Source organism: Lepisosteus platostomus, chromosome 12, assembly GCF_059453375.1.
Source record: "Lepisosteus platostomus isolate fLepPlt1 chromosome 12, fLepPlt1.hap1, whole genome shotgun sequence".
Lineage (NCBI taxonomy): Eukaryota > Metazoa > Chordata > Actinopteri > Semionotiformes > Lepisosteidae > Lepisosteus > Lepisosteus platostomus.
In genome coordinates, this window is record NC_142622.1 from 4,046,097 (window position 1) to 4,070,820 (window position 24,724).

General features: G+C 39.5%; 2 protein-coding genes across 3 annotated transcripts in view; one reads left to right on the forward strand and one right to left on the reverse strand.

Moving 5' to 3' along the window:
- umad1 (UBAP1-MVB12-associated (UMA) domain containing 1) overlaps nucleotides 1-16,095 on the reverse strand; it is a 29,546-nt gene extending 13,451 nt beyond the window's left edge. The window contains exons 1-2 of one of the 2 annotated variants that reach the window (XM_088600474.1): nucleotides 15,955-16,095; nucleotides 13,550-13,657 (exon numbers count right to left, since the gene is read on the reverse strand). In XM_088600474.1, coding sequence (XP_088456600.1) covers nucleotides 13,550-13,631 — 82 coding nt within the window. In that variant the 5' untranslated portion in view covers nucleotides 13,632-13,657; nucleotides 15,955-16,095. The other variant, XM_088600475.1, reaches the window with a different exon arrangement.
- A 2,046-nt stretch (nucleotides 16,096-18,141) lies between these two features.
- On the forward strand, nucleotides 18,142-21,333 carry rpa3 (replication protein A3). Its single transcript, XM_088600479.1, has 4 exons — nucleotides 18,142-18,342; nucleotides 19,242-19,316; nucleotides 19,731-19,839; nucleotides 20,402-21,333. Exons 1-4 carry the CDS (start codon nucleotides 18,244-18,246, stop codon nucleotides 20,482-20,484), a joined length of 366 nt encoding a protein of 121 aa, XP_088456605.1. The 5' UTR covers nucleotides 18,142-18,243; the 3' UTR covers nucleotides 20,485-21,333.
- The last annotated feature ends 3,391 nt before the right edge of the window (nucleotides 21,334-24,724 follow it).

Sequence of the window (24,724 nt, forward strand, 5' to 3'; positions counted from 1 at the left end):
TGTCTCTGTCGCACTGTCCAGAAGGGACATGATTCATGTACATTTGACATGCAGAGTTGGACACATGAAGCAGCACTGAATGAAAGGCAAATGACAAATCCAACCCCCAGCTCGATTTTACAGACAGGAAAGCTAATGTCTGGAGACGCTTTAGTGAGTGTGACTTCTGATACACACCCAGTAGAACTCGGTGGACATTAAGGAGGATCAGCCACAATATAGCTTTAGAATCACATACCGCCTGGGAATGAAGGATCACGAATTCACCAGACAGGGCATTCTTGCCTCCATGAGGCTGGAACTGCTGTATCACTAAAAAGGTCAGATTCAGAGGGGGAAGCTACTGTATGTAGAGAGTTACAACTGGGCTGCAGTCAGGAATGATGATCAAGTTCATCCCAAAGCCATGCCTGGTTGCTGTTAAAATTAAATGGAATAACATTTTGACTAATACCCTAAATTTAGAAAAACTATAAGGTTTGGGTTAGAGACTGCCAGGTGGTTGGAATTAACATTAAACCTAGCCTAGTAACCAGTAAAGGCATGTACTGTACCTGGGCTCAGGCTAAGCTCCGTGATTTGGGGGTTCAGGTGTGGGTTCAACTCTGGGGCTCTGGATGTTCATAACAGAAATCACGCCTGTCATCCAGCTGTGAGACTGTCTGATGCTGCACTCAGCCCATTTACAGTATAATCTGCAGTGATCACAACTGCCCCTTAGACAAGAAGCCATCGGAAGGACAGCATTCCAGCAGGATCTCCTGAACTGATCCCTACTAAGCGCTCTTAGGACAAGTCTTAGAGGGTAACAGCAGACCATTCACTACACCTCTTCCTGGGTCATCTTTTTGTTGGAAATGTCAGAATAATTAAAGACGTTGCAGACATTGTTTATATGCACTGATACAATCAACCATTCAGAAAAAAAAGTATTTAAATACATCTTTGTAAAAAAAAAACTTAAGCTCTAGAAACGTTGAGCAGCACAGTTATAGTGAAAGACTAATCCATGCATTACATAAGGTGACATAAAACACAAAAGCTCAAACCAGATGATGCACTGTTTGTAGAAACATGTGCTGCAAAGCACAAATCTGTATGCCAGTCTGGACACCCCAGCATGGGATTTTAATTCATGGGATTTTTAGCCATAAGTATTCCCAGAATTACCAGTAAAACAGCAAACAAAAACAACAATCCACATGTTTCTCCCACAGCCTTTTGTTATTTATGGAGAAGTTTGTTCATCCAACATTTAAGGAATCATCTTCTGAAATGCAACCCATTAATCATCTTAAGTAAAAATAAATCAAAATAATATGTACTGCTTTTGACTCAACTGTTTCAGTAAAAACATGACTTTTCTCAGAAACCTAAGCACACATGTTATAATGCCAATAGAGATGTGTCAGCAATGCCTGTCACTGGAAGATCACAGTTGCATTAAACCTTACTTTGAAAAATATAAGCTAATAAACTTTCTGGTATTCAACCACAAAAGTCTCAAATACCAGCACAAAACACACAATATTATTGGCATCTTATGGGACATTCAAATCCAAACCACAAAACATGACATTGAAAATTGTATTTCTACAGCCAGCATACAACAGCTCCCTTAAAAAAGCTTTTCTGAATGACCCATGACATATCTTATTGAGTTTGTATCAGGATGGCCCACTGTGGTGCAGCTAATTTGAATTGTAGAGGAGTTTCCTATAAAATAATCTTAAAGGACGAGATAGACTTAGAACTCAAATAATATCCCCCCCAAACCAACACTGCAACCTTTAGAATTACAGTCTGGCACAAACATACTGTTCAGAAATACTGTATATGTCTGTTAAATCTCCAGTACACTTGGCAGAGGAAGAAAACAGAAGGCCTTTCACTTTCAGGATCTATAGTATGCAGGCAGCTGAACTTCTTTATTATTGGGGACAATTTCGAGGGCCTGAAAGCAGAACAGCTGTTGCTTTCAGTGCCCATGCAGCCTGCCATTCACCCATGAAAGGAAAGCACTGACTGTAAATCGGCCTAGATATCTCACCAAGCACGTTCGCCACCAACTGACTGCAAATAAAAGAGATATGTTCATTCTTCATGTGAATTGGTGGTTCTAATTAATTTAATTTCTTGCACGGGCAATAAAAAAAAACCATAAAAAATGTGCCTGTGAAAGTTAAGAAAAAACTAAAAAATATTACAAAGCCACGTGCCACATCACCTGTTCACAATTCAGTTTTTCTTTTCCTTTGTTGAAAGAATTCAGGAACCAATATAGATGCATTATATTGAATGTACTGGGAATAAATATGTCAACAAATGGTAGTTTTATATTAATATAAGGAAACAGGAGAAGATGTCGACACAGCACTGTGTTGTGTTTCAGCTTCAATTAAAAATAATTACACGTTTTCCTCATTCTTAAGAGAGGCATGGCCAGTTATGGATATTGATCATCTTTGAACACTTTTCATAATACCTACATGTGCTTCAAGAGCTGATGGATTTAAATCCTAATGCCATAAGGTGGAGACCTTAAAGAATCAAGAAGCGTCGACTTAATCACAGATATTCAGGAGGGAACAACATAGATGTGAAGAAGCCCCATGAGATTTCTTTTGCACGTGTGAACTCAAATAACAACACGTTGTTATGTCGTGTACATGTTATGCAACGTGTACATGCTGATATGTTACAAACAACATATCAAATAACAACAGGCCTCTCGTGTTAGTAATGGCCTCTAATTATGCTTGAAGCCTCTGTATTACAAACTCAATGAAGATTATGAATTGAAGAGTGTTAGGCATGTTAGTTTTAGGACAGAAATGAAAGGTACTAATTATATATTATTATACTGTATGTCTATATAACACCAAGTGGTTTCTATCTAGTATCGCCAGTGAGACTACTACATAAAAAGCAGATGCCATATATGGATAGGACTTTCAGAAGATCACGTTTCTACAGCACACAGAGAAACAGTCCAGAAAAAAAGTTAAGCCTTTTCTATACATTAGTGTTTCCTGTCATATGTTGAGTTGGACGTATTTAACAATGCAAGTCAGTGAAAAGTCAGAATAAAAAAAAACATGCTTGAAGTCTGAAAGATAATTTAAATTAAACAAATGTATCAAAATAAACAAATTTAGCAATTCCATATGTTGAGCAGAATGAAAAAGGCACAGCCCTGGGTGAAACCATGCATAACACTAAGTAAATTGAAATTAAAAGCAGCTATAAGGTTGCACCTATACCAATAATAACATGTTTCCTACATTTTGAAATTATATGTTTAAAATATTGGTTTTTACTAGTCCGTTATTTCTAGCTATATGTCTATCACATATAAACATGTAAACTTGCCTGCAAAAAATGGAAAGCATTTAGAAAACACAAACAAAGATTCAGATCTTTCTACAGTGTGAATGAGGTTCTGTGGAAGAAACCTTTAAAAATGCTCCCCACCAGTCCCTGAATCAAAAACCTTTGCAAAATAGCTGTCAGCTTGTTCCATGATCAGAGGCTGAAAGAGCTTTCTCTCTAACATAATTCAAACATCTGGTAATAAATGACTAGTTTTAAAACTTGCCCTGATCCAATCTAAATGAAGAATAACTTTGATAATTGAAATTTACTAACTCAAAAACATATTATAACATTAACTCAAAAACCTAATGAGATTCTTGCAAGTGTAGCAATGATGAACAATACAAAACAACAACCTAATGTGCAACAATGAATTCTGCACTAAATGTGTCCTTAGTGGCATCATTAAATGTTTTAAATGCTTACTTTATTACTGCATTTTTTTAACAGATGCTTCAATATCTAATATTACATTTATAATAATATCTGATAACCCCCTTTAAAACAGTTTGCAGATTTAACATACAAAGGCTCACATTTTGTAGACAAACTGAGACTGTAATGTTTTCAGTCCAGTTACAAACCCAACAACACTCACTTGTCAACACATTAGGACACTTCACTGAGTACCTGCCGGGCCTCTGTGAGCAGCAAGGACAGTCTGAACAGGATTACCTCACCTTCAGCTGAGGTTCACACGAGGACAGGTGCTTGGGATTGAATCCCACAATGCACTGGTCCTACTGTTCTCAATAGGATTGGGTTTGGAAGATTGTTTTGGCCAAGAAAGGTGAGTAATTCTCCTAAGGCCAACCAAATGTTACCTTCCACAATGACAGAATATTTTCATATTACTTGGTGGTCGCTAATATGTGTTAATTCAATCGTTTCTATCACAGAATGTTGGCTTTATCAGCTCCGGGAAGATGGCCCCCCTGCAAACAGCACAAGCATGTCTCCAAATTCATTCGCCTGTGCTGTGTTTGCATCGTAAAATACAGCGTTTGAGCCGCTTTCGCTTCCAAAATACAAGGCGTTATTTTTGGGGGAGTGACATCACTCAGCCCATGAGGTTGGCCCTCTCCAAACAGCAAAAACAATTTCCCTCGGTTCCTTCACATGAGCCATTTAGACCAGCATAAGCACTTTGGTTTCTGAGACATTCCGTGAATGTCTGCTGAAAGACAGCTGAAAGCTCCGTTCAGTCATCGCACGTTAGCACCTTTCACCACGGTTCACCATGATATTAGCTAGATTTAAAATGATGCAGCTTTCTGTAATGTGTACACCAGTTTTCTTTTTGTACCATACTACATATTTGAGTTTCTCAAGGCAGTAGTCAGCACCACCATGGTGCAAGGTGGGCATTATTATATATATATAACCTTTCTGTCTGTAAGGGCTCTATGTATGTATCCTCATTCTACATAATTGCACTTCATTTCAGGATTCAGTGATCTAAAAGCATTAAGAGAATAGGAACTTAATAGCACACACATTTGTACACCTATAGAAAATCTACAACACACCCTTGCCAAAGTAATGCATTTTAATGAGGTGTTAAAACCAGCTGTCCCTGTAGGTCTCCTCTGCTGGGTAGATCATCTCTAAATAAAGAGTCAACTATCGGCAACAAGGAGCAATGAAAAGGCCTCCAGGATAAAAGCACAGAGCAGGAGATGGATATAAATATTCAAAGGTTTTGAATATCCCTTGGAACACAGTCAAGAGCATTATTAAGAAGTGGAAGGCATATGGCACCACCAAGACTTTGCCTAAACCAGTTATTTGCTATCCTGTATTTAATGCAAGCACTGTAGGGCTATCAAGGTAACAAAGAATCAAAATACACATTCATAATGAGTGCACACACAAAACTATCATAGAGAACAACTGTAACAACTCCTGTGTTTCCATCTGTTATCATTTAAAGACAACATGGAAGTCATTCTTTCCAAAAATTGTTTAGTCAACATTCTGACTCAATAATGATTTGTTTGGATTTTTATTCAGAACTGTTAAAATATTATTTATAAACTACAAGTCTGACATGGTAGCATTTACAATGTTGTTTTGCAGACTTATTTTAAAATACAGTCAACTAAGAACCTAGTAGTGCTAGTACCAGGACAGAGATACTATATATTCCAATAGCCTGCTACTTTTAATTTATGGATTTGCATTAGATTTAACATACAATTTACAAGGGGGAAGCAATTTAAACTGATCTTCACCTTTCAAAACTATTAAAACAGCTTTATAAGTATTGAGGCTTGCTAGTTAAGTCCTTACTTCTAAAAATGTGAACATGCCTTAACTTTCATCTTGCTTTCAAAAAGCATCTTTCTCACTGTGGTTAAATTTAGAGATTCAACACTAATTCACGCAATTGAATTATGCAATTAATTTACACAGGTGCACGCCCAGAAGACAATCTACAGCCATCACTTCAAATGGAGAAGATCCTCTACCCCTTGAAAAAATGTGAAAGCAATAAGCAGGCATCAACAACTGCTAAAACAAAGTAACCCCCTTTCAATGTCAATGTTTTATTATGGTATTTTGTGTGGAGCAAAAATAATATAAGTCAAACAGTATCAAGCCTCCTCATTGTAAAGTAAAAAAGAAAACTGTGCTCACCATTCTGAATTCTGAATTCCCCAAATACTCACCTGGCTACTAAAGGCTGGGGCTACTCTAATTGGGGCTGTATTTTAATCAGTTTAACCAGAAAGAATTTCTACCATCTCAGAAACCTAAGCAGCATAAACACTACTTTTAATAACACAAAACCAGCACTGGAGTGTCCCTGATTGTGATGCTTTTAGGGGACCCACTGGAGCAGGATCTGTAATTACAAATTTTCTATCCTACATATTGCACATTTTTTTAACCTATTTAAAAAGCTTTGGACCTGAATTAGACTGATTATATAGAACCTAAAATAATCAATGATCTGAAATATAACAAAACGTAAAAAGGAAAAGTGACAGTGATACACAATGAGTCTTAATATGGCACAGAGTGATTTAAAATCAGAGTGAAGCCTGCACCTAGTCCAGAAAAACAAATTCAGGCAATGTTGAACTGACTTCTCTGCAGGTCTCACGTACAAAAGCTCAGGTGGCTCCTGTATAATCCTGATTAGTGTAAGTGGATACAGGCCACAGAACATTAGCCATGTCACTAATTCTGAGCCATGTGAAAATAAAGATGTCGTGAAACTTTCAGCTGCCCTTGTGTCCAAACACACTGGCTGACAAGTCCTATATGCAAAGTTTAGGATTACTGATCCTAAAAGTTGTAACAGGTATAATACATTATGCTGGATGTATAAAAGCGCGTTGAAAGGATTACCAAGAACTTCTCAATCCTAAATATACTGAGGACCGGGTGTCCAACGTAACTGCCAGTTCTGAATTAATCATTAAGATGGAAACTGTCCACCTTCTACTATGGAAAACTTCCAACAAGAAAACTGAGAGTTATTCAAAAAGATTTTTACAAGGTTCATACAATCAGGTTAAGCTTCCATAAGAAATCCCGGGTTTCTTAACTTCATTATACTTCTTGTGTGTGTGTACACCTGAGGCGCAAGGGGGTACACACTATGAACTGGAAAAACATGTCCTGCTGGCTCTAAAGCAGAAGTACCCTGTGATAACCATTTGAAATTGCCAAAGCTTCTTCAGCTGCAAACAGCGAATAGAAGTCAGCCAGGTTAGTGCAGCTGATCCAACCCCATATCAGAAGCAAAAAACTCTCACTGCTTATCTTCATCATGCATAACATTTTGACCCCGGCATTTGTAGCTTTTATTTCAAGACATTCAGATGGAATGGAAACAGCACTTGTGTGCCAATGGCTACAGATGAGAAATGTTTGTTGCTAGAGAGCACGATGCACAGGGTCAGATTAAGGACTCCAGATTTGGGATGTGGGGAAAAAAGGCATGAATGTTCTAAATGCACTGTAGGTTTTAATCTGTAGACTTCCAAAGAGTTAAGATATTTCTTAAATATGCCGAATCAGTGGGTGTGTGCTCAAAAATGTCTTGATGAAGCTCCTGAATAATCAAATGACTCACAACCTGAAGTGTTAGATAAGACAATCAGTCTCTTCATAACTGTAACTTTTCATAAAGCTGATAGAAAATGAAATTTTACTAGATACTGGTCATAATAATATTGACTCCAGCATAAGCATACTGTATCCGATAATTGCAAGACATTACTAACATTCACAGGTTACTACAGAATGAAGGACTGGAGAAAACAATCTCTCCCAGCGCGCTCATCAGAAATAAATTAGATTTAAGATGAATTTGCCTAACCTACCTTTTTACATCTAAAAGACTATTATTAATTACATTTCACTTGTGTGTATATGTTTGACAAATTCAAGGTACATGGTTGAAATACAATCTGGGACCTGGACCATCTGCTGTGGTCACTAACCATAAGTGCAACACAACTGCTTCTTAAAAACAGCAGCAGTTATTTGAAGCTCACTGCAGAGCTGCATCTATCCTTTTAAAAAGAAGGGAAAATGGAAAGAAAATGTGAGCTTGGTCTTGATTTAAACTGGATGACCTATCATAGAACTGGGGCATACAATACATACACCAGGAGATAATCCAAACCGTGGTATCAGAGCATTCATCCTTGGTGAACTCTGACCACAGGTTTGTGTTTGTGTAATAACTCTTAGTATTGCACACACAAAAGGGCTGGCTAGGCTACTCTCCATAGAAACCGCATCTGATACACAAAAGTGTTCAATGACTAAGACAAGGGCTGGTTTAAAAATATTTGAACAGCTGCTGAAGTGGATTTAACATTTAAGGGGGGGAAAAGTTTGCCTCTGTGGATGATTAAAACTGCACTCACCTGTAAGGGAGTGCTTACAGCACTCATCCCTGCTAAATTGCATATCCATGAGCATGTGTGCTGAAGACAGAACTGAAAGGCCTTAAAGAGCAAGAGTACTCCGAGGACCAGAGCTAATTAAGGCCAGTGGCACATGCTTTCTGTTTCATTGCATTGTTTGTGTTGCTGCTGGTTCTGCCAAGATACCACTGAACATATCACTTCGTTCTCCACAGCTTGTCTTTGTTAAATAGCTAAACAAATATATAAACAACATAAATGTTGCTCAAGCATAGGGAGAAAATAATTCACTTTCTCATGCCATTCTCTCTTTGGAAGATATTAAAGAGCTCATACATTTAACCTTTAGCTAATTATAATTTTATCAAGAAGATGGTACAATGGAAAATATATGATGAAATACTACACTTTTTATTGAGTTCAACTGACTAGATTACTTGTCAGTTAACTCTACATGTAGAACTGAAAACCCATTTTTTAAAACTACTTTGAATGACGCAAAATACCAAAATAGAACTGTTTATCATGTTTGGTGGTATTGTCTGTATAAAATAAAGAAGGAAAAACAGTTAATTCACACACAAAAAACACAGACACTGCTCTTTGAAAGAAAGAAGATCTGAGCATTTGAAATAATAGTAGAAGAACAGAAAAGCTATTTTTCACATCACGGAGTTCACACAGAAAATTAAGGAGACAGAAAATAGCCCAAACAACAGCAGTCCAATAACTCCTGGCAATCACCTGCACACTACAGCACCAGCACCGGACTTCAGGGTTGCTGCTTTGCTCATGGGCCCCTTCACCAACTCCACCTCCGATCCTCCATTCCATCATTTCTGTCCCTTAACCAGGACCGTCGACGCTGGGAGCAAGACGCAGTTGTGAAACCCCAACGAAACCCTGCCAGCGCCACCGGAAGGGCAGCTCCACACAGACAGGCCACCTGAGCTGGAACCAAGCAAGGGCTGCTAACCACCTCACCACCACAACTCGTCCACACGGCCAGCCTGCTGTCCCTCAAGCGCAGCAGTTTAAAGAGTCCCCAGGTTTCCATGACATTTAACATAAACCTGGCTTGTTAAGGGTTTCACTGTATCTCGCGAACATGGGCTCACTGCTGTATTTTTTTTTTTTATTTATACTTCATATACCAACAGTCTATAGCTACAATTGCTTCTACTTCAGTACAGCGGAATTTGTAACTATGTAAAGTAACTTTTTCCTGCATTGTTGAGTTCTCCAATAATCATTACTGAAATGCTGACTAACAAGTCATTTATATATCACCTTATGAAATTCCTCTTTTCATGTCAATCCACCATTTTAATGTTTGTGACTCTCTTTTTTTGGTTTTCTCAACATTTTTTGATACTCTAATTCTGAAATTGAAAATACTGCATGATCAGAAAAATCCTTACTGTGGAGGCAATTTTTGAAGTGCATGTTACCCCAAGGTAAATAAAATGTGTATGCAATTTGCCTTTCCTCTTTAACAATGTAATATCATAGCCTGATACATTTTAACTTAATTCTTCAAGGTACTGTATTTCGAATGAAATAAACAGAAAACGTACAACGGTTTGGGATAGAAATCTGCAGCTGACATTTTCTAAAAGAGATTCCTATCAAAACAAGATGGTGATGTCATGGACAGCTGCTTTTAATCTGAATGGTAATCTCTTTTGGTTGCAATGTTTTGCATTGCATTTGCATATTACTGTTAATATGCAATGACTCTCATTTTTAATTTGGATCATTTTGGGCACAGTGGATTCAGCAAAGACATACACATTTAAATTGTGACACTAGAGGCCTCAATTTGAAATTCAAGTCAAATGTTATACATCTTGCCTTGTTCTCGTGATGGGCATATTGTAGCATTTCTGATATTTTATTATTCCGCAACTATAATTTTTTTTATTTGCATTGGAAACATGTAAATCTTGTCACCACCTACTACCAGTAGGATGATTAGCACAGATCCAACAGAACAGTACGGTTTGTACTTAATCTTACCAGCTGACAATATATTAACACAAAACAAAGATCACAACTTACTGTATACAGTATCAATTTCATGTGCATTTGAGAATTAGTTAAGGCAACTGTTCTGGCCTCCTTCAGTATATTTTGATGTTGTGATTCGGATTTGGAACACATGCTATTCTCAATAGCATTCCACACCATGTTAACAAGGTGTTCAGAATACTTACAGTACATGATAGTATCTAGTACTTCCACAAGGATAGCACCGGGCAGATACCTGTGACGGCAATCCACAACACAGCAGGTCAGGTGGGGATGGCAGAAATGACCTCACCGATCGAATTAGGGGGGAACTGTCAGCAGAGCAGACAATGCAAACCCAGGGGAATTTAGCCAGGACACTGGGGTTTACAGACCTGCTCATACAAACAGTGCCATGAGATCTTTAATGACCCATGAGTCCAGATGTTGACTCAACGTCTCATCTGAAACATACAAAATTTACAAAACGCCAACAGACCATCCTGAGGAAAGTAAGTTTTAGCATGAAATAAATGCTAACTCTATTACATGGTAAGGTATTCAGTTCTGTACAAAGGTTCAATGGTAATGGCTCTTAATGACTGTTTTAAAAGACGACTTTGAACAGTAAGGAGGAAATACAATTTTTAAAGAACAAGTAAAGCTTTGGTTTCCTCCCCCAGTCCAAGGACTGGCAAGGTAATTAGCTTCCGGGAAAACTGGCCCTGGTGTGAGTGTGTGTCTATTTGTGTCTGTGTTTGCCCTGCCATGGACTGTCGTCCTGTTCTGGTTGTACCCTGCCCTGCACCCACTGCTTGCCAGGATAGTCTCCAGCTCCCCTGAGACCCTGAAGTGGTTTAAAAAACGGATTGATGGAAGACCACATCCTGCACATCAATTTCTTCTTGTCTGTCCTCTAAGCTTCCTTGGACAAGAAATATGAAGTCAGGGCCTTCAGGGTGGCTTGAAATGTAAATGCAGGCTGTGTTCTACGCTCACGGGTTCGAGTCTCAGTCGTGTCACTAGCTGACTGTAACTGAGATTCTCAAGTGGTGCTGCACAATCAGCCGAGCGCCTTCGAGGTCAGGCTGGGATTAGTCAGACAGGATTCTCTCAGATCTCTGAGACGCAGTGACCACTGCAGCCTCCTGCACGCAGTGAGGGGCTCTCCTCCAATCACCGCTGAGCCCTCCATACAGAGCTGTGCAGCCTGTGACGTGTTAAAAGGCTAGTGGCTCAGTTGTGGGCGAGATGGAGGAGTCTGCGTGCCCCTCCGCAATCTCCCGTGTACAGTCACATGGTTTAATCGCTGCGAACTGAGATATAAAAATCACACACCACCGGCTATTCCAGATCTGGTGGGTATAACAAAAGATAACTGGAAATACTGAATTAATTTTAAAAAGAATATAAATCAAATCTAAACTAAAACACTTTAATGAATGAATAAATGCACAAGTAAGTAAAATACATGAAAATTCAAGAGCATTTCACAAGTCAATATAAATCAGAAGACTCAGTTGGCTGCCTAAATACAAGAGCCAACCCTCCATCTAGTGTTCATCCCGATATCTGCAGATTGTTTTTCTTCAGAAACACTACCCAAGGGGATTACACTGACTGGATTACCAAATGTGGAACAGAAGACCTTAATATGTGCACACAACAGCCAGCCAATTGCATTTCCACTCCACTGACTTTCATTGGATTATTCACAAACCTTCGTTTCTCTTATTTTAACAAACAAGGTTCAGAAATACAAAAATAGAATTACCCTCAAGGCAGGGAGATATCAGGAAGAGCAATGTACATTATCATCAGATATAGGGTCCTGCATTTCCATGATACTATATTTATTTTAAATGTTGAATGTTATGTTTCCCTTCAAGACTACACAGCCCTAACCTTGGAAGCAAGGAAATTCTAATGGATCAGTAAGAGGATCACCTCTCAATTGAATGCATTTGCTCAAGTAACCATATCTGACCATCTGTCCTTCCACTTATCAAGTTGCATTCTTGGCTAAAATCACTTATAGTAGATGCAAGTCTTAAATGGATGGACCCTCGTGCTGGTAATGACTTTCCCATTCTGATTTGTGCTTTTTAGAACCCTTTTAAGACATTTAAAAGAATTTGCGTATATTGTCCTCCAACAGCTTTTTATTCTCGTTTTAGAGAGGGATCAATTGTCAGATGATTTCATTAACAGTACAACAGGAAAATCTTAAAATCACATTTTTGGTTGGATTCTACATATGTAGCGGTTGTTTACCCAGTAGAGCTGCGTTTTCTTTGTAAATCTTCATATATATTATACTTCAGTACATTGTTTCTTCCACACAATCCACATTCCTTTTTCCACTTCCTTATACAAAAATATGTTTTGCTTCAGTAAATGTTACATGGTGACAAGACTACTTAACAGGTTGTTGCTCAACAGCTTCCAAACTGTGTTGATATGTAAGACAATCATAAAATATGTTTTTTTCTTCTCACTGATTTGTGACAAACAACTCACACAAATGCAGCAAAGACAGCCATCAATGATTCTCAGAATGTCCCCCTACAAACACACTGCAACATAAAAGCAGGACAAAACCGTCAGGCTTGTTTTCTGCAGCTTATGACAGACTTCACAGATCACCGCACACTGCACACACAGCTGTACAACGTATTCACTGTTCTCAAGAATTATTCTTAGTACTACTTTAACCTGTAATGTTGAGCCTGGTCTGGACAGATTCAACATATAAAGGGCATGACAAGCTCTAACGCTGAAAATGGTTTTATCTGAAAAAGACATCACGGCCCAAAACTGAATAAATATTTTTAAAAATTATAGATACCCTATGCTATGCCATTACCAGATATTATGCCTAGAAATTTTAAATGCTAAAAAAACAATAAAAATACATTACAAGAAACGTGATCAAAGAAAAAACAGACAAATATAAACTATCTGAAAACTATCTTAACATATGTAAGTTATGAATTCCTTATTGTCCAAAATAGAATAAATCATCACTGTCCAAAAATCATGACGTCCTGCACAAAGGATATAAGTGAACAACCTCCCTTTAGGATATCTCAGCAATATATGAAGACCTAATAATTCATTTGTATGCTTTAATTAATATTCTGATTTCATGTATATGCACACCATATGAACAGAAAGACATGTTATGTGTTCCATGATTTATTAATAGCACATGGTGTGAGCCCTCATTTATCTGGATTCAGAGCAAGACTCGTTATCAACAGAGATTCTCTTACCTACAATTACAAACCCATCGGACTCCTTCTCAGACACTGGCTTCTTCGATGATTCTTTACGGATTCCAAAAAAACCCAACATTTCTGCTTCTGGTGTATTCCTAACGCCTGTAAAACAAACCACATCGAAATAATGCGAAAATCGTATGGCTTTATGATAAATATTTATAACAGATTAAAAAAACAATTATTGCGCCAACGCCACTGAAAAAATACAATGAGCACTTCTCAAAAGGAAAATGCACACTATTAGTGACCAAGTAAAATATATAAAGAAAAGATGTGATAGCATCACATGTATAGTTCATTGGGACACAACTTGCCTACACCACAAATCTAGCGGAAACTTTTCAAATGTTTTCATTAAAAATATTTTCTACATCCTGACAACTTTGATTTAAGAAGACTACCTCATCTAAAGACAACATTCTTCACCAGTGTAAGACAACATACTATAGTATAACAGCTGGGTCCTGGCATCTGAATGTAAGAGCCACTGCTTATTGATTAAAGTGCAGCCAATATTGGGCCCCTCCATCTTAACAGAACAGAAGATCCACACTGCAGGACTTTATAAGTACACAGACAACACATTTAGGTGCCTGTGACCACTAAGATCTGAAAATTTGAGTCTCTGTCAAATAAAGTAAAGTTACACAATTTCTTTTTCGTAAACTCATCTTTATATTCCAGGAAAGAAATCTTCATTTCAACATAACATGAATCCCCTGTGCATGATAAGGCAGACAGTCCTGAATAGTTTTTGTTACGGAGGGAACCCTTCTTTTGAGTGATGAGTGGAAAAAGCCACTCAAGGTCACTGAGCTACCGAGCTCAAGCCTCCCACAAATGAGATATTGAATTTTTTTGTTGATTCTACAAAAGGAATACAAGGGAAAAAAAACTTGAAAACATGCACCTGTTTCTTGTTGTTTAAATGCCATGAAATCAATCACAAAATTCTCTCATGACATCTCCAATATAAAACCGCTTCTCCCACCCCATCTTCCATCCCTTGTCTCTCCGTAAGCCTCTCCTGCTCTGTACTCCTCCTCTTCTGCCACTTTCTGTAACTCCATTCTGGCCAGCAGAAACCCCCCCCAGACTTTCATCTCCTGCTCAAGACTCACTGTTAAAATAGCACCTGTCATCGATGACCTCTCAAATACACCCTTCAACTCTTACACAGTATTACATGGGTTCTTAATATTCTAACAGATAATGTCCCCTCCACATTCCCCTTATTCATCAGAAGCATAGCATATACTGTACCAAAAGGGTTGTTCCATTACTGCCTTTTAGTTATTCAATCTGTATACACTTGGCGTCATTGTGGCTTAGTTTTAGCTTTGCACAGCTGCTGTGTTGCATGTCCTTTCATTATTTTTATTTCATTGATGTTACCACATCTATCGCATCACATGGAATGTGAACTTTGTACAAATGTGATGTCGCCTCAGTTAGGGCATCTGTTAAACAAACTATTCATAGCGGTGATACAATTGCAATGGGTTACCAGTCCTGATCAGTATGTCCATGTAGTTAATGTAAGCTAGGTTTTATGTACTAAGAAAAAGAACTGTCCTGCAGTTCTTGGCCATAGTAAAAGAGTCAGTGTGGAAAAAAACAGTATGCATACACTTTGGCAAGTGGCTGCTGAGACTTATACTTCCTCAAAACAAGGGCTGGAACCCAATATCACAAACTAAGACAATCTTTTCACACTGGAAGAGCTGCCTAGCCTTTCCCTGGACAGCCAAGTCCCATCATCTTTGCAGTTTTTGACATTAACATTAACAGAGCATCACTCTTCCGTTCAAACCTACTGCTAAGGTACTCCACATCAGCTCATTCAGATCATCTGTCCATTCCTCTCCATTCAGGGACAATCAAAATGATATGCATGGGAGAAAAACGTATTTTGCAAAAGTGCACCACTGGCATAACATATTACATACAATACCATTGCCTAACGCACACAGTTTAGACGCAATTAAGACACTCGACACACCAAGTGTAACAAAAAACATTTGGAGCTGTACTGTTCTGACGGAAACGTCAAGAATAAAATGCCTCGCAAATACCATCGCAAACAGTTCATAATCCTTTGTTTTAACGAGTTTCCTTAGCTCAGACCCTTATTATCGGGCATGGTATCGCTCTACACTGGGAGGAGATCGGTGCCGAACTCGGGTCCCTGAAACACAGGGACAAGTACAGCTGACGCGCCGTTCATGTCCACACCAATGGTACTTACAGCGCTGTTGTTTACGGGTTAACGCCGACAGAGCCAAAATAAAAGGGATTAATCTAACGTTAGAAATAAATGCCAGTTTCGGGTTATAGTAATTGTTTTTTTTTTAGTTTAAAATATTATACTTTAAACCGTTACTGAAGCTACGTACGTGCGTGCTGTTTACAGTCAGCTGTCAGCTTCCTCTTGTGACGTCACAGTAATGCGCCCCCCTTCTAGGGGAGATCAGCAAATTTCCAGCTTGAACGAGCAGCGCTCATTTAAACCGCGCTAGGAGAAGGATGCACAGGACAATTTCTAGGCTGAACATAACTCTTTACTACCTTTTCAAAGTGGGATGGCGCATTTTTTGCCAGATCTTCTTTGCAAACGTGCTCAAACTGACACGTTGGTAGGGGAATCACTGATGAGCAGCTATTTTCAAGTCTTCTCACAGTTTTTATACCAGATTCAAGTCAGGATTGAACCACTTAAGGGCAATTGCTCTCTTCTTACTGAGACACACCAGTGTAGCTTAAGCCTGTCCTTTGAATCATTGTTCTTCTGAAAGGTGAATTTTCATCCCAGTGTTAGGTCTCGAACAAACTGAACCAGGATTTCCTCTTGACAAGCTAACCAGTGTTTGAGCAGAGAAGCAGCCCATTAACACATGCTTTTATAAAGTTCTATAAACATCATTTCCAATTCAGCAAAGTGGGACATCATTAGAAGGGAATGAATACTTTTTAGTCAGAGTGGATCAGGAATCGGAATCTGTAGACTTCATTTCAGTGGAGAAATCCCACAGAAAAGAAATGTTTCATGCAAGTTCACTTATATCAGAAAGATGTAGCAAGTCTTAACAGATATTTTGTTTTTCTTATAAAGACATTTTTTACTCAAAGTGTCTAAGAAATGTGTTGGTTTTTGTAGAATTTATACAGCAATATTCACCCCTGGTCTTCCTGGAGGGTAATCTACCAGGTTTTTAAGGAGTAAAGACAGGTAGTGAATACGTGATTCCAGTCACTCTTCCAATTAAGAGTCCAGGCTGGAATGAACGTGAGAACACGAGTGAACGGCTTATTAAATCAAGATAAACCAGGTGTTTACTCTGTGCACTTTCTACTCCGCTACAGTAGGTGGCAGTACTACACTGAAACTGCGCAGCCTACCATGAAGCCCATATGACTGAATTGAAAAATAGCAGAACTCCAGAACCAAAGCTACTTTCTGTTTGTGCTTCAAATGCTTTTAGGTCATCTTCCCACCGACACTGGGTGATCAACTGCTCTCACGCACACTGCTGTTCTAGGACGGATCAATGAGCACCAGACATGATGGGCATCATCCTAGTGCCAATAAAGTTATCTGGAAAAATGGGTTCGTACATAAATCACATTGGCTGTCTCGCCGCTATCCTGCTCTCAGACGTAAGATATCTGCTGTTTTAGGAGCGGCTAAAGTACATATTCAACACACCTCACACACAATGGGCATAGACCAACTTTTGAAATATTTAAGCACTCGTCTCGTTTCCTCGTAGTTTATTCGCCCTGTTAAACTGCTAGGGAGCTTGCTTCAAAGCCTTCAACACCAGCTTGCGGTTTTCTAATTGATAAACTTTCTTGGTGCACAATTAAATCTACTCCACATAAAACGGACATCTGCTTGGTAAATTTGCGGGGGAAATTGCATAACACAATTATAATATCCCCGGCAGGGTGCTGTGTAAAAAATATATTATTTACAAAAATCTGTTAAGCTACTGTAACTTTGGAACAAGATACCAGTTTCCCTTGTCTGCTGTTCACTATTTTGAAACACCATTTCTGAGTAAGACAGGTTAAAATCTGAGCGCCAAACGCATATCTGTGTTAACTCTAATTAAAATACATTTTCAAAAAACACCCCAGATCCCAGCTAACCAGTGAGATCACCATACAAATACATGCGCACTTAGTCCTTTGTAAACAGGAGAGCACCGCACATGTGCGCTTTCTAGGATTCGCTGCTGCGCAGGCTCAAAGCGGGGACCATCAATACCCGAATTCGTGTAGCGACACGGCCCGTAAACCGCAGGAGGCATCACTCTCCCTGAAGGTCTAGGGTTTTTTTTTCATTCAGTTTCAGTTTACCAAGGGCTGTGATTTGGAACTAGTTTAAATTCGTCTATCTCTATCGCCACAGCTAGGTAAGGCTTCCAGGTCTCTCTCGCTATGGGAGGGGGCGTAACCAATGGCGCGCAGGCTCGCGGGTTACTATTGGATTGTATCCAATCACAAGCAGACTTTCACCGAAGCCACGCCCACACACACACACACACCCTCCTTCCGTGGTTGAGTAGGGCGTGTCGTCCTCACGAAATCGGGTAGGGAAAAATGACGCAGGCGGGGAATCGTCTCCTTGGCGGAAATGAGAGATTTCCCGCGCTGGCTGTTGCCGCTGTTAAATTGTGATCATGGCAGATATATTTGCAGGTCCTAAAGTTCGCATTAATGCCAGTATGCTATCTCAGTATGTAAATAAGCCGGTGTGTTTCGTGGGACGCGTCGAAAAGGTGCGTGATTGGTTTGTATGTTTCTTGGCTAGGTAGGAAAGTAGGAACAAGTGTTGCTTGTTCAATAATATTATCAGGCATGTGGAGTTGGTAGAACAGTGTTAAATTTACCCCCTCCGTTCTCGGGGTGGATTTGTAATCTCTCTAACAATGCAAGGGTCTGTTCAGAAACTGTGTATCACGTAATTATTGTTAATTACCCTGTCAGCGAAAGACATAACCTCAGGCCTTAGGGCTGAAATCGGGTTGTTGAGGTTGTGTCGGGAAAACAAAACTGTGAGCTCATGTTTATGCTGAAATGAAAAATGTGAAAATATTTTTCTAGGATGCAGTGTGTTCTACAACTTCTTCTTTTTTTTTTTACAAGCGATCTAGACGGGCTTTGTAATGTCATTTACGTCTAATGCTGGCGTTGGTTTGGCGCTATGGACACATAACCAGAAAGTTGTGAGCTCAAATCCGAGGTGAGACACTGCTGTGGTCCAATTAGGTTCTTCATTTAAAGTTACCCCCCAGTAAAATACACCGCTCTATAAATGGGTGCAGATGTCAGTTTGTTTTGAAAACAAAATGGCTTAGTTGCACCTGAGAGAGAGATGTGTGACGCCTGGGTGCAGAAAAACTAGTCATCGGCCATAGAAGCAAAACATCAAGCATCAAGAGAGCTCCGATCAGTCTCGTCGCAGTGATTTCAGCTATTGTATTATTTGACTGTTAATCCCTGAACAGATGTTTTTTTTCTTCCCGAATTAACCCTTGAATTGTAACCTCTCGGCCCGTGCCTGCTTTGTGGACGAACACGAGGTGCCGCGACTCTGCGACTCTTGTCGCTGTCGTGGCTGAGAGCAGGACAGAGCCCCTGCAGCCACGCGTGTCTCATCCGATCTCTGCTTTCCCAGGTTCACCCCTCTGGGAAATCTTTTTCCCTTTCTGACGGAGAAGGCAAGGCCGTGTCAGTGGAGCTCCACGAACCCGTAGGTTTCTAAAACCGCTCCGATATCAATCTCATCAAAAAAAATGTCTGCTCGTTCCTTGTGTTTGAGAGGTGCCCTTTAAGACTGTAAGATTGTGCTGGATTTGTTAGATAGGGCCAGTTCAGACTGTACTCCAGAGGGTCAGTATGGAAGTAATGCCTTGTACTTTTATTGCTTTATTAAGTAGACTCAAAGGCGTTCGTTTAGTGTATTTCACAAACATGTTTGTTCTGTATGAATTGCAGAGGTTATTTGAGGTTATTGTGACTTCTGACATAAGACTGGCGTTCTTCCATGCACCAGTGCTTGCAGGTGGTCGCACCTCTCGCCAGGAATGAAGAGCTTTGTTATGATGGACCGCTGGACACATCATCTGTATTGGCTAAACTCCGGCTTCTTGCTTGTTCCTCTTAGCTAGAAGAGGAGCTGAGCGGGGTCGCAGAGGTCATAGGCCGGGTTACACCTAAAGCTACCATAATGGCCAACGCGTACACCTCGCTCCGGGAGGACAAGAACAGCTTCGGTGAGTGAGAAGCACGTCTGCTTCGCCACATTCTGCCAGAGTCCGCCTCGGATCTTGTGGCGCGTTGGCAGCGGAGCTCGTTCAGACACGGTGACGGCGTCGCCCTCCCTGCGTGTAGCAGGGACCTCAGCCGCCTGGGCTGGGGGGGGTCTCCTTTAGCTCACTCGGCTGGTTCCCTGTTGCGCCCGGGCTCCCGCCCAGGTGTTGCAGGACGAACCGACGTTGTTCTTGGGAATGGGCACGTTGAAGAGCCATTCCAGATTGTACCAATAGTAATAGTAACTTCAGCACACAGTCCGCGAGACGTTTTGTGCATTGAAATGAGCAACGAGGCACAATGAAAAACTTAGCAGGTTGCCTCACTGCTGCAGACAAACTTCCCTTCTCTTATTGTCTCTTCCCAGCCCTCGTATCCAGATAAAGAAACATGCCGTTCATTTTGACAGTATGAGCTCTACTTACTGTGCTTCACAGAACCAAGAACAATTCATGTGTGATTTGTTTGGAGAAAGCTGTTTTTTAATGAAAGTTTAATATCTTTTTTTTTCTGATTCTATTGCAGATATGGGGCTATATAATGAAGCCCTGAAAATAATTCATGATTTTCCCCAGTATTATCCTTTTGAAATTTCAGCAACTGAGTGATGCTCTTGGCTGTCGAAGCAAACTGTCAAAAGCTCTGTAAAACAGAACATAGTTCTGCTCAGTTTCCAGAGGGCCTGATGTCTTCTAGTTTTGAGACCCTTGCCGTAAGAAATGAGATGTCATTAACCCATTGACTGACTGTGAAGCTTTTTAATCACTAGAGCTCTTGCATTGTTCTGTTTTTGTGATAATTGATTTTAAGATACTGAATTATATGACCTGCAGATTGTTTTGAATTTTTCTTAGTGTTTGTCTTCTTTTGCAAAAAATGTTTGAAACCATTTCTTTGAAATTATAGGATATTGGATTATACAATAAATGTTTGGATCTGATTATGTTTTTAGACATAGTTTTATGGTGTTTGAAACTAATGGAAATGTTTTTTGGGGGCAACATGTATTTCAGCAGCTTAATTGTATTCAGTACTATGGAATATTGAAATTCAGTTTTTCACCAGCACAGTGTTATTTTGTAGTCCATAAGTTTTACCATTTTACTTTCAGACATGAACTATTTGAATAGTATTGCACTCATTCTTCTTTACTTTAACAATTGTGCCACTAGAAATATATAATACAAAACTGCAGTATTTTTCATAATGGGTTAATGTTCTTTCCATGGTTTTTAAAAATGGAAAAGTTCTTGACAGGTTTATAACCCTGCAACACTCCTATAAGCCCTGTGTTTGGCAGGCATGGTCATTCTTAGACGTTTATCACCTTCTGTCAAGACCCGGTCCAACTTTTTTTTTTTTCCTCTGAAGTTGGGCTTCAGTTTATTAAAACTATTCTGGTGAAAGAATATACTATGTAAAGCAAGCATATCATTAAAATATAATTGGTGTAAAGACTTACTGCATCTATGTATTATTAATAGATTAAGTTTACAGTTGTGGTTCTGTAATGTTTATTTGAAACAAATTGTATGTAGTTCAGGTGGGGAGCTGCGTCAGCATGCGTAGGCTGCAAAGGAACAAGTAATACGTTTATTCCATGCTGAAAAGAGAAGAAAGAAAACACAACATTTCAGCCATGGAGCCTTCTTCAGGTGTCAAGGTGACAACCACAGAGGTGGTCAAGGTGACGCCTGAAGAAGGCTCCATGGCTGAAACGTTGTGTTTTCTTTCTTCTCTTTTCAGCATGGAATAAACCTACAGTATTACTTGTTCCTTTGTCTGTATATATACATGCCAGTCACCTGAAGGGTACCCACAATCTTTGACTGCGAGTTCCAGTTCTGAAAACTCTGAAAGAAGCATTTTTCGCAGTCCCTCGAAGTCTAGGGTCCACATAATCATAAACTTATTCCCAAAGCGTCATTCTGACGCTAATAAAGGACCCAAAAAGTGATGTTCCAAACCGATGTATTACAGTTCACGTAAGTATATCTGTAACCCCCCTCACACGCACAAATGGAAAGAAAACATTCCTCCTTCGATCTTACAAACTTGCATTAATTATCTTTGACAATTTTATATACAGTGTAAAAAAGAACACAGCTGTCAGATTAATTAGTAATCATTACATGGGAGTGCTGCCTGCAAACAATGTCTTCAGCATTTACAGCCTTAAGCTTGAGAACTTTAGACATGCACTTGTCTAGTCAAGTCAAAATGACAAAAAGTTCAACTGAGTGATTGAAATGTAGAACTGCTGCTCATCTTATTTAGAGGATGGCCAGCAGCCATCTCACCCTGCAGCTCACAACTGACAGCCCACTGAAGCTCCGCAGGTGTGAGCCTGGCCAGTACCTGGATGAGAGACCTCCTGGGAAAAACTAAGGTTATTTCTGGAAGAGGTGTTAGTGAGGTCAGTAGGGGGCGCTCACCCTGCAGTCTGTGTGGGTCCTAATGACCCCAGTATAGTGACGGAGACACTATACTGTAAAAAAGGTGCCATCCTTCGGATGAGACGTAAAAACGAGGTCCTGACTGTGGTTGTTAAAAACCCCAGGGCGTTTCTTGAAGAGTAGGGGTGTTATCCTGGCGTCCTGGCCTTTACCAATCATAGACTTTTAATAATCCCCATCTCTGAACTGGCTTCATCACTCTGTTCTCCCCACTGAGAGCTGGTGTGGGGAGCGTTCTGGCGCACTATGGCTGCCATTGTATCAGCAAGGTGGTGCTGCACATTGGTGGTGGTGGAGGGGATCCCCATTACCTGTAAAGCACTTTATTAGTGTAAGCAGTTATTCTAAACAAGAATGGGTTGATCCTCATGAATAACTTATTCTTTTTGTTCATCTTCTCTTAGTGGTTTACCATGGGGTGGGAGGTACTGGCACCCATTTCACTTCACGTCGAAGTTCAAGACCCTGACCAGTCAGTAGCGAGCTGACAATGTTGAATCTATACTGTGTTAGGCTGCCATCACACTCCCTGGCTGTGATCTCCTGAATGGGTGACACCTCCCCCAAAACATAACAGAACTGCCACCAAGCCTGTCCAGAACTCGTTTGTGCACAGCATACAGACGTGGATATTATGCTCATCATTGTAGTGTGCACTGATGGAGTGTGACATCTAAAATAGTTGGTAACAGCAGACTTTGATATTCAAGTTTAGCACACTCCATGCTTGGTTACACTCAACATCTAGTTTATCGTGGCATCACCATGTAGGGAACAAGACCTTAAGACATGTCTTGTTAAATATTACACAGATCTTATACATTTTTGTAGTTAAACTGGGTTTACATTTCGCATGCACATTTCAAGGAATTTAGTCACTCTTTTTCATCCATGACAAATGTTTGGTTGCATTTGGTGCATATAATATGCAAATCTCAAAACAAACAGCTCACTATATTTATGGAACAGTTTCTTTCCAAAGGGCATTACATCCATTTTTTTTTCTAAGAAAAAAGGGCCCTTTACATAAAGGGGAATACTCGCCTGAAATATATTTTAACTTCAAACTGTCTATGTAAGCAATTTTATTGGCACAGCAAAATCAAATAAAAAAGTCTGTATGCAGTTAAAATGTCAGCTGCAGTTGAAGTATCGAGCACTGTTTTTGATTTTTGTGACATTTACTGTCAGCGGTCTAGTTGGATGTACAAGAGGGCTTCATAGCAGTTGTGCAGTAAAATAAGGAATTATATTTTTTACATTTGTCTAGTCCTGTCCTTGGGTTTAGAAAAAATTCTAGAGGCTAAGTTTCTCAGTTGTATTCCAACAGAATATGATCATTCACATACAGTACAACAATTAGACCCATCATTATCAAATGACATAATATGAGAATGACAAACAGTTCCTTTTTTAATTTACAGAAGTATGCACTTTCAGAGATGAGTTCACAAACTTATTGGATCTGAGATTTATTTGTTGACCTCTCTTTTTCTTCAAGACAAGGGTTTTCAAAACAAACATCAAAACAGCATTAAGTTTATTTATTTTCATTAAAGTTTCAAGTACATTATGTAACTCATTTAAATAACAAGTAGAATGTTAATGGTTCTTTTATTTTAAATACCTGTTCTTTCTGTGCAGCAGATAAGGACACAGTAGTATGACCTCCGAGAAGTCAGATTTGGCAATAAAAGTTGGACACTACAAGGCAACAAATGTTCATTCTGAAATTCATACCTAAAACTACTGTCATACAGTCTAGAAGTCCAAAGCTTTTTTTTTTCTTTATGATTTATTTTTAAATTCAGCTTTCCAGTGTTCTATTTCATTTTCCTGGTGTGACGTTCCTTAATGTGAAGTGAAAAAAATTAAAATGCATTATATCTAAGGAATTCGAGAAGTTTGTGACATCAAAAAACAAAAGGACAGATATGAAGTTATTCTTTTTAAATACCATGGAGTCATTTCACAAATCAAATGATATCAGAAAAGGGCCCGCTGTTTTGTACTGCAGTTAGCCTCCAAGTGCAGCATAAGCCACTGTAATGCCAACTGATTTGGTTTTTTTTCTCCATGACGCCTCTGAAAAAGTTAATATATTATGCCTTCATATTCCATGCAAGGGAGTATAATAATACTATTGGACTCCAGTCCATCGCAGGATAGACACCCACAAACACCCACACACTCAGTCCAGGGCCAATTTTCCCAGAGGCCAATTTTCCTAGAAGCCAATTATCGTACCAGGATGTCCTTAGTGGGAGGAAACGGGGGCACCTGAGGGAACTCCACACAAGCACAGGGAGAACATACAAAGTCCACACAGATAGCACAGCAAGATTCAAACCCAGGATCCCAGTGCTACAAGGCAGCAATGCAAACTGCTGTA

What these genes read in the sequence shown, in the direction of transcription:
- rpa3 (XM_088600479.1), top strand. Translation starts at nt 18,244, where the DNA reads ATGGCAGATATATTTGCAGGTCCTAAAGTTCGCATTAATGCCAGTATG. An exon ending in TCGTGGGACGCGTCGAAAAG is followed by an intron (nt 18,343 to 19,241) that starts GTGCGTGATTGG and finishes CTGCTTTCCCAG; the next exon opens with GTTCACCCCTCTGGGAAATC. An exon ending in CAGTGGAGCTCCACGAACCC is followed by an intron (nt 19,317 to 19,730) that starts GTAGGTTTCTAA and finishes TGTTCCTCTTAG; the next exon opens with CTAGAAGAGGAGCTGAGCGG.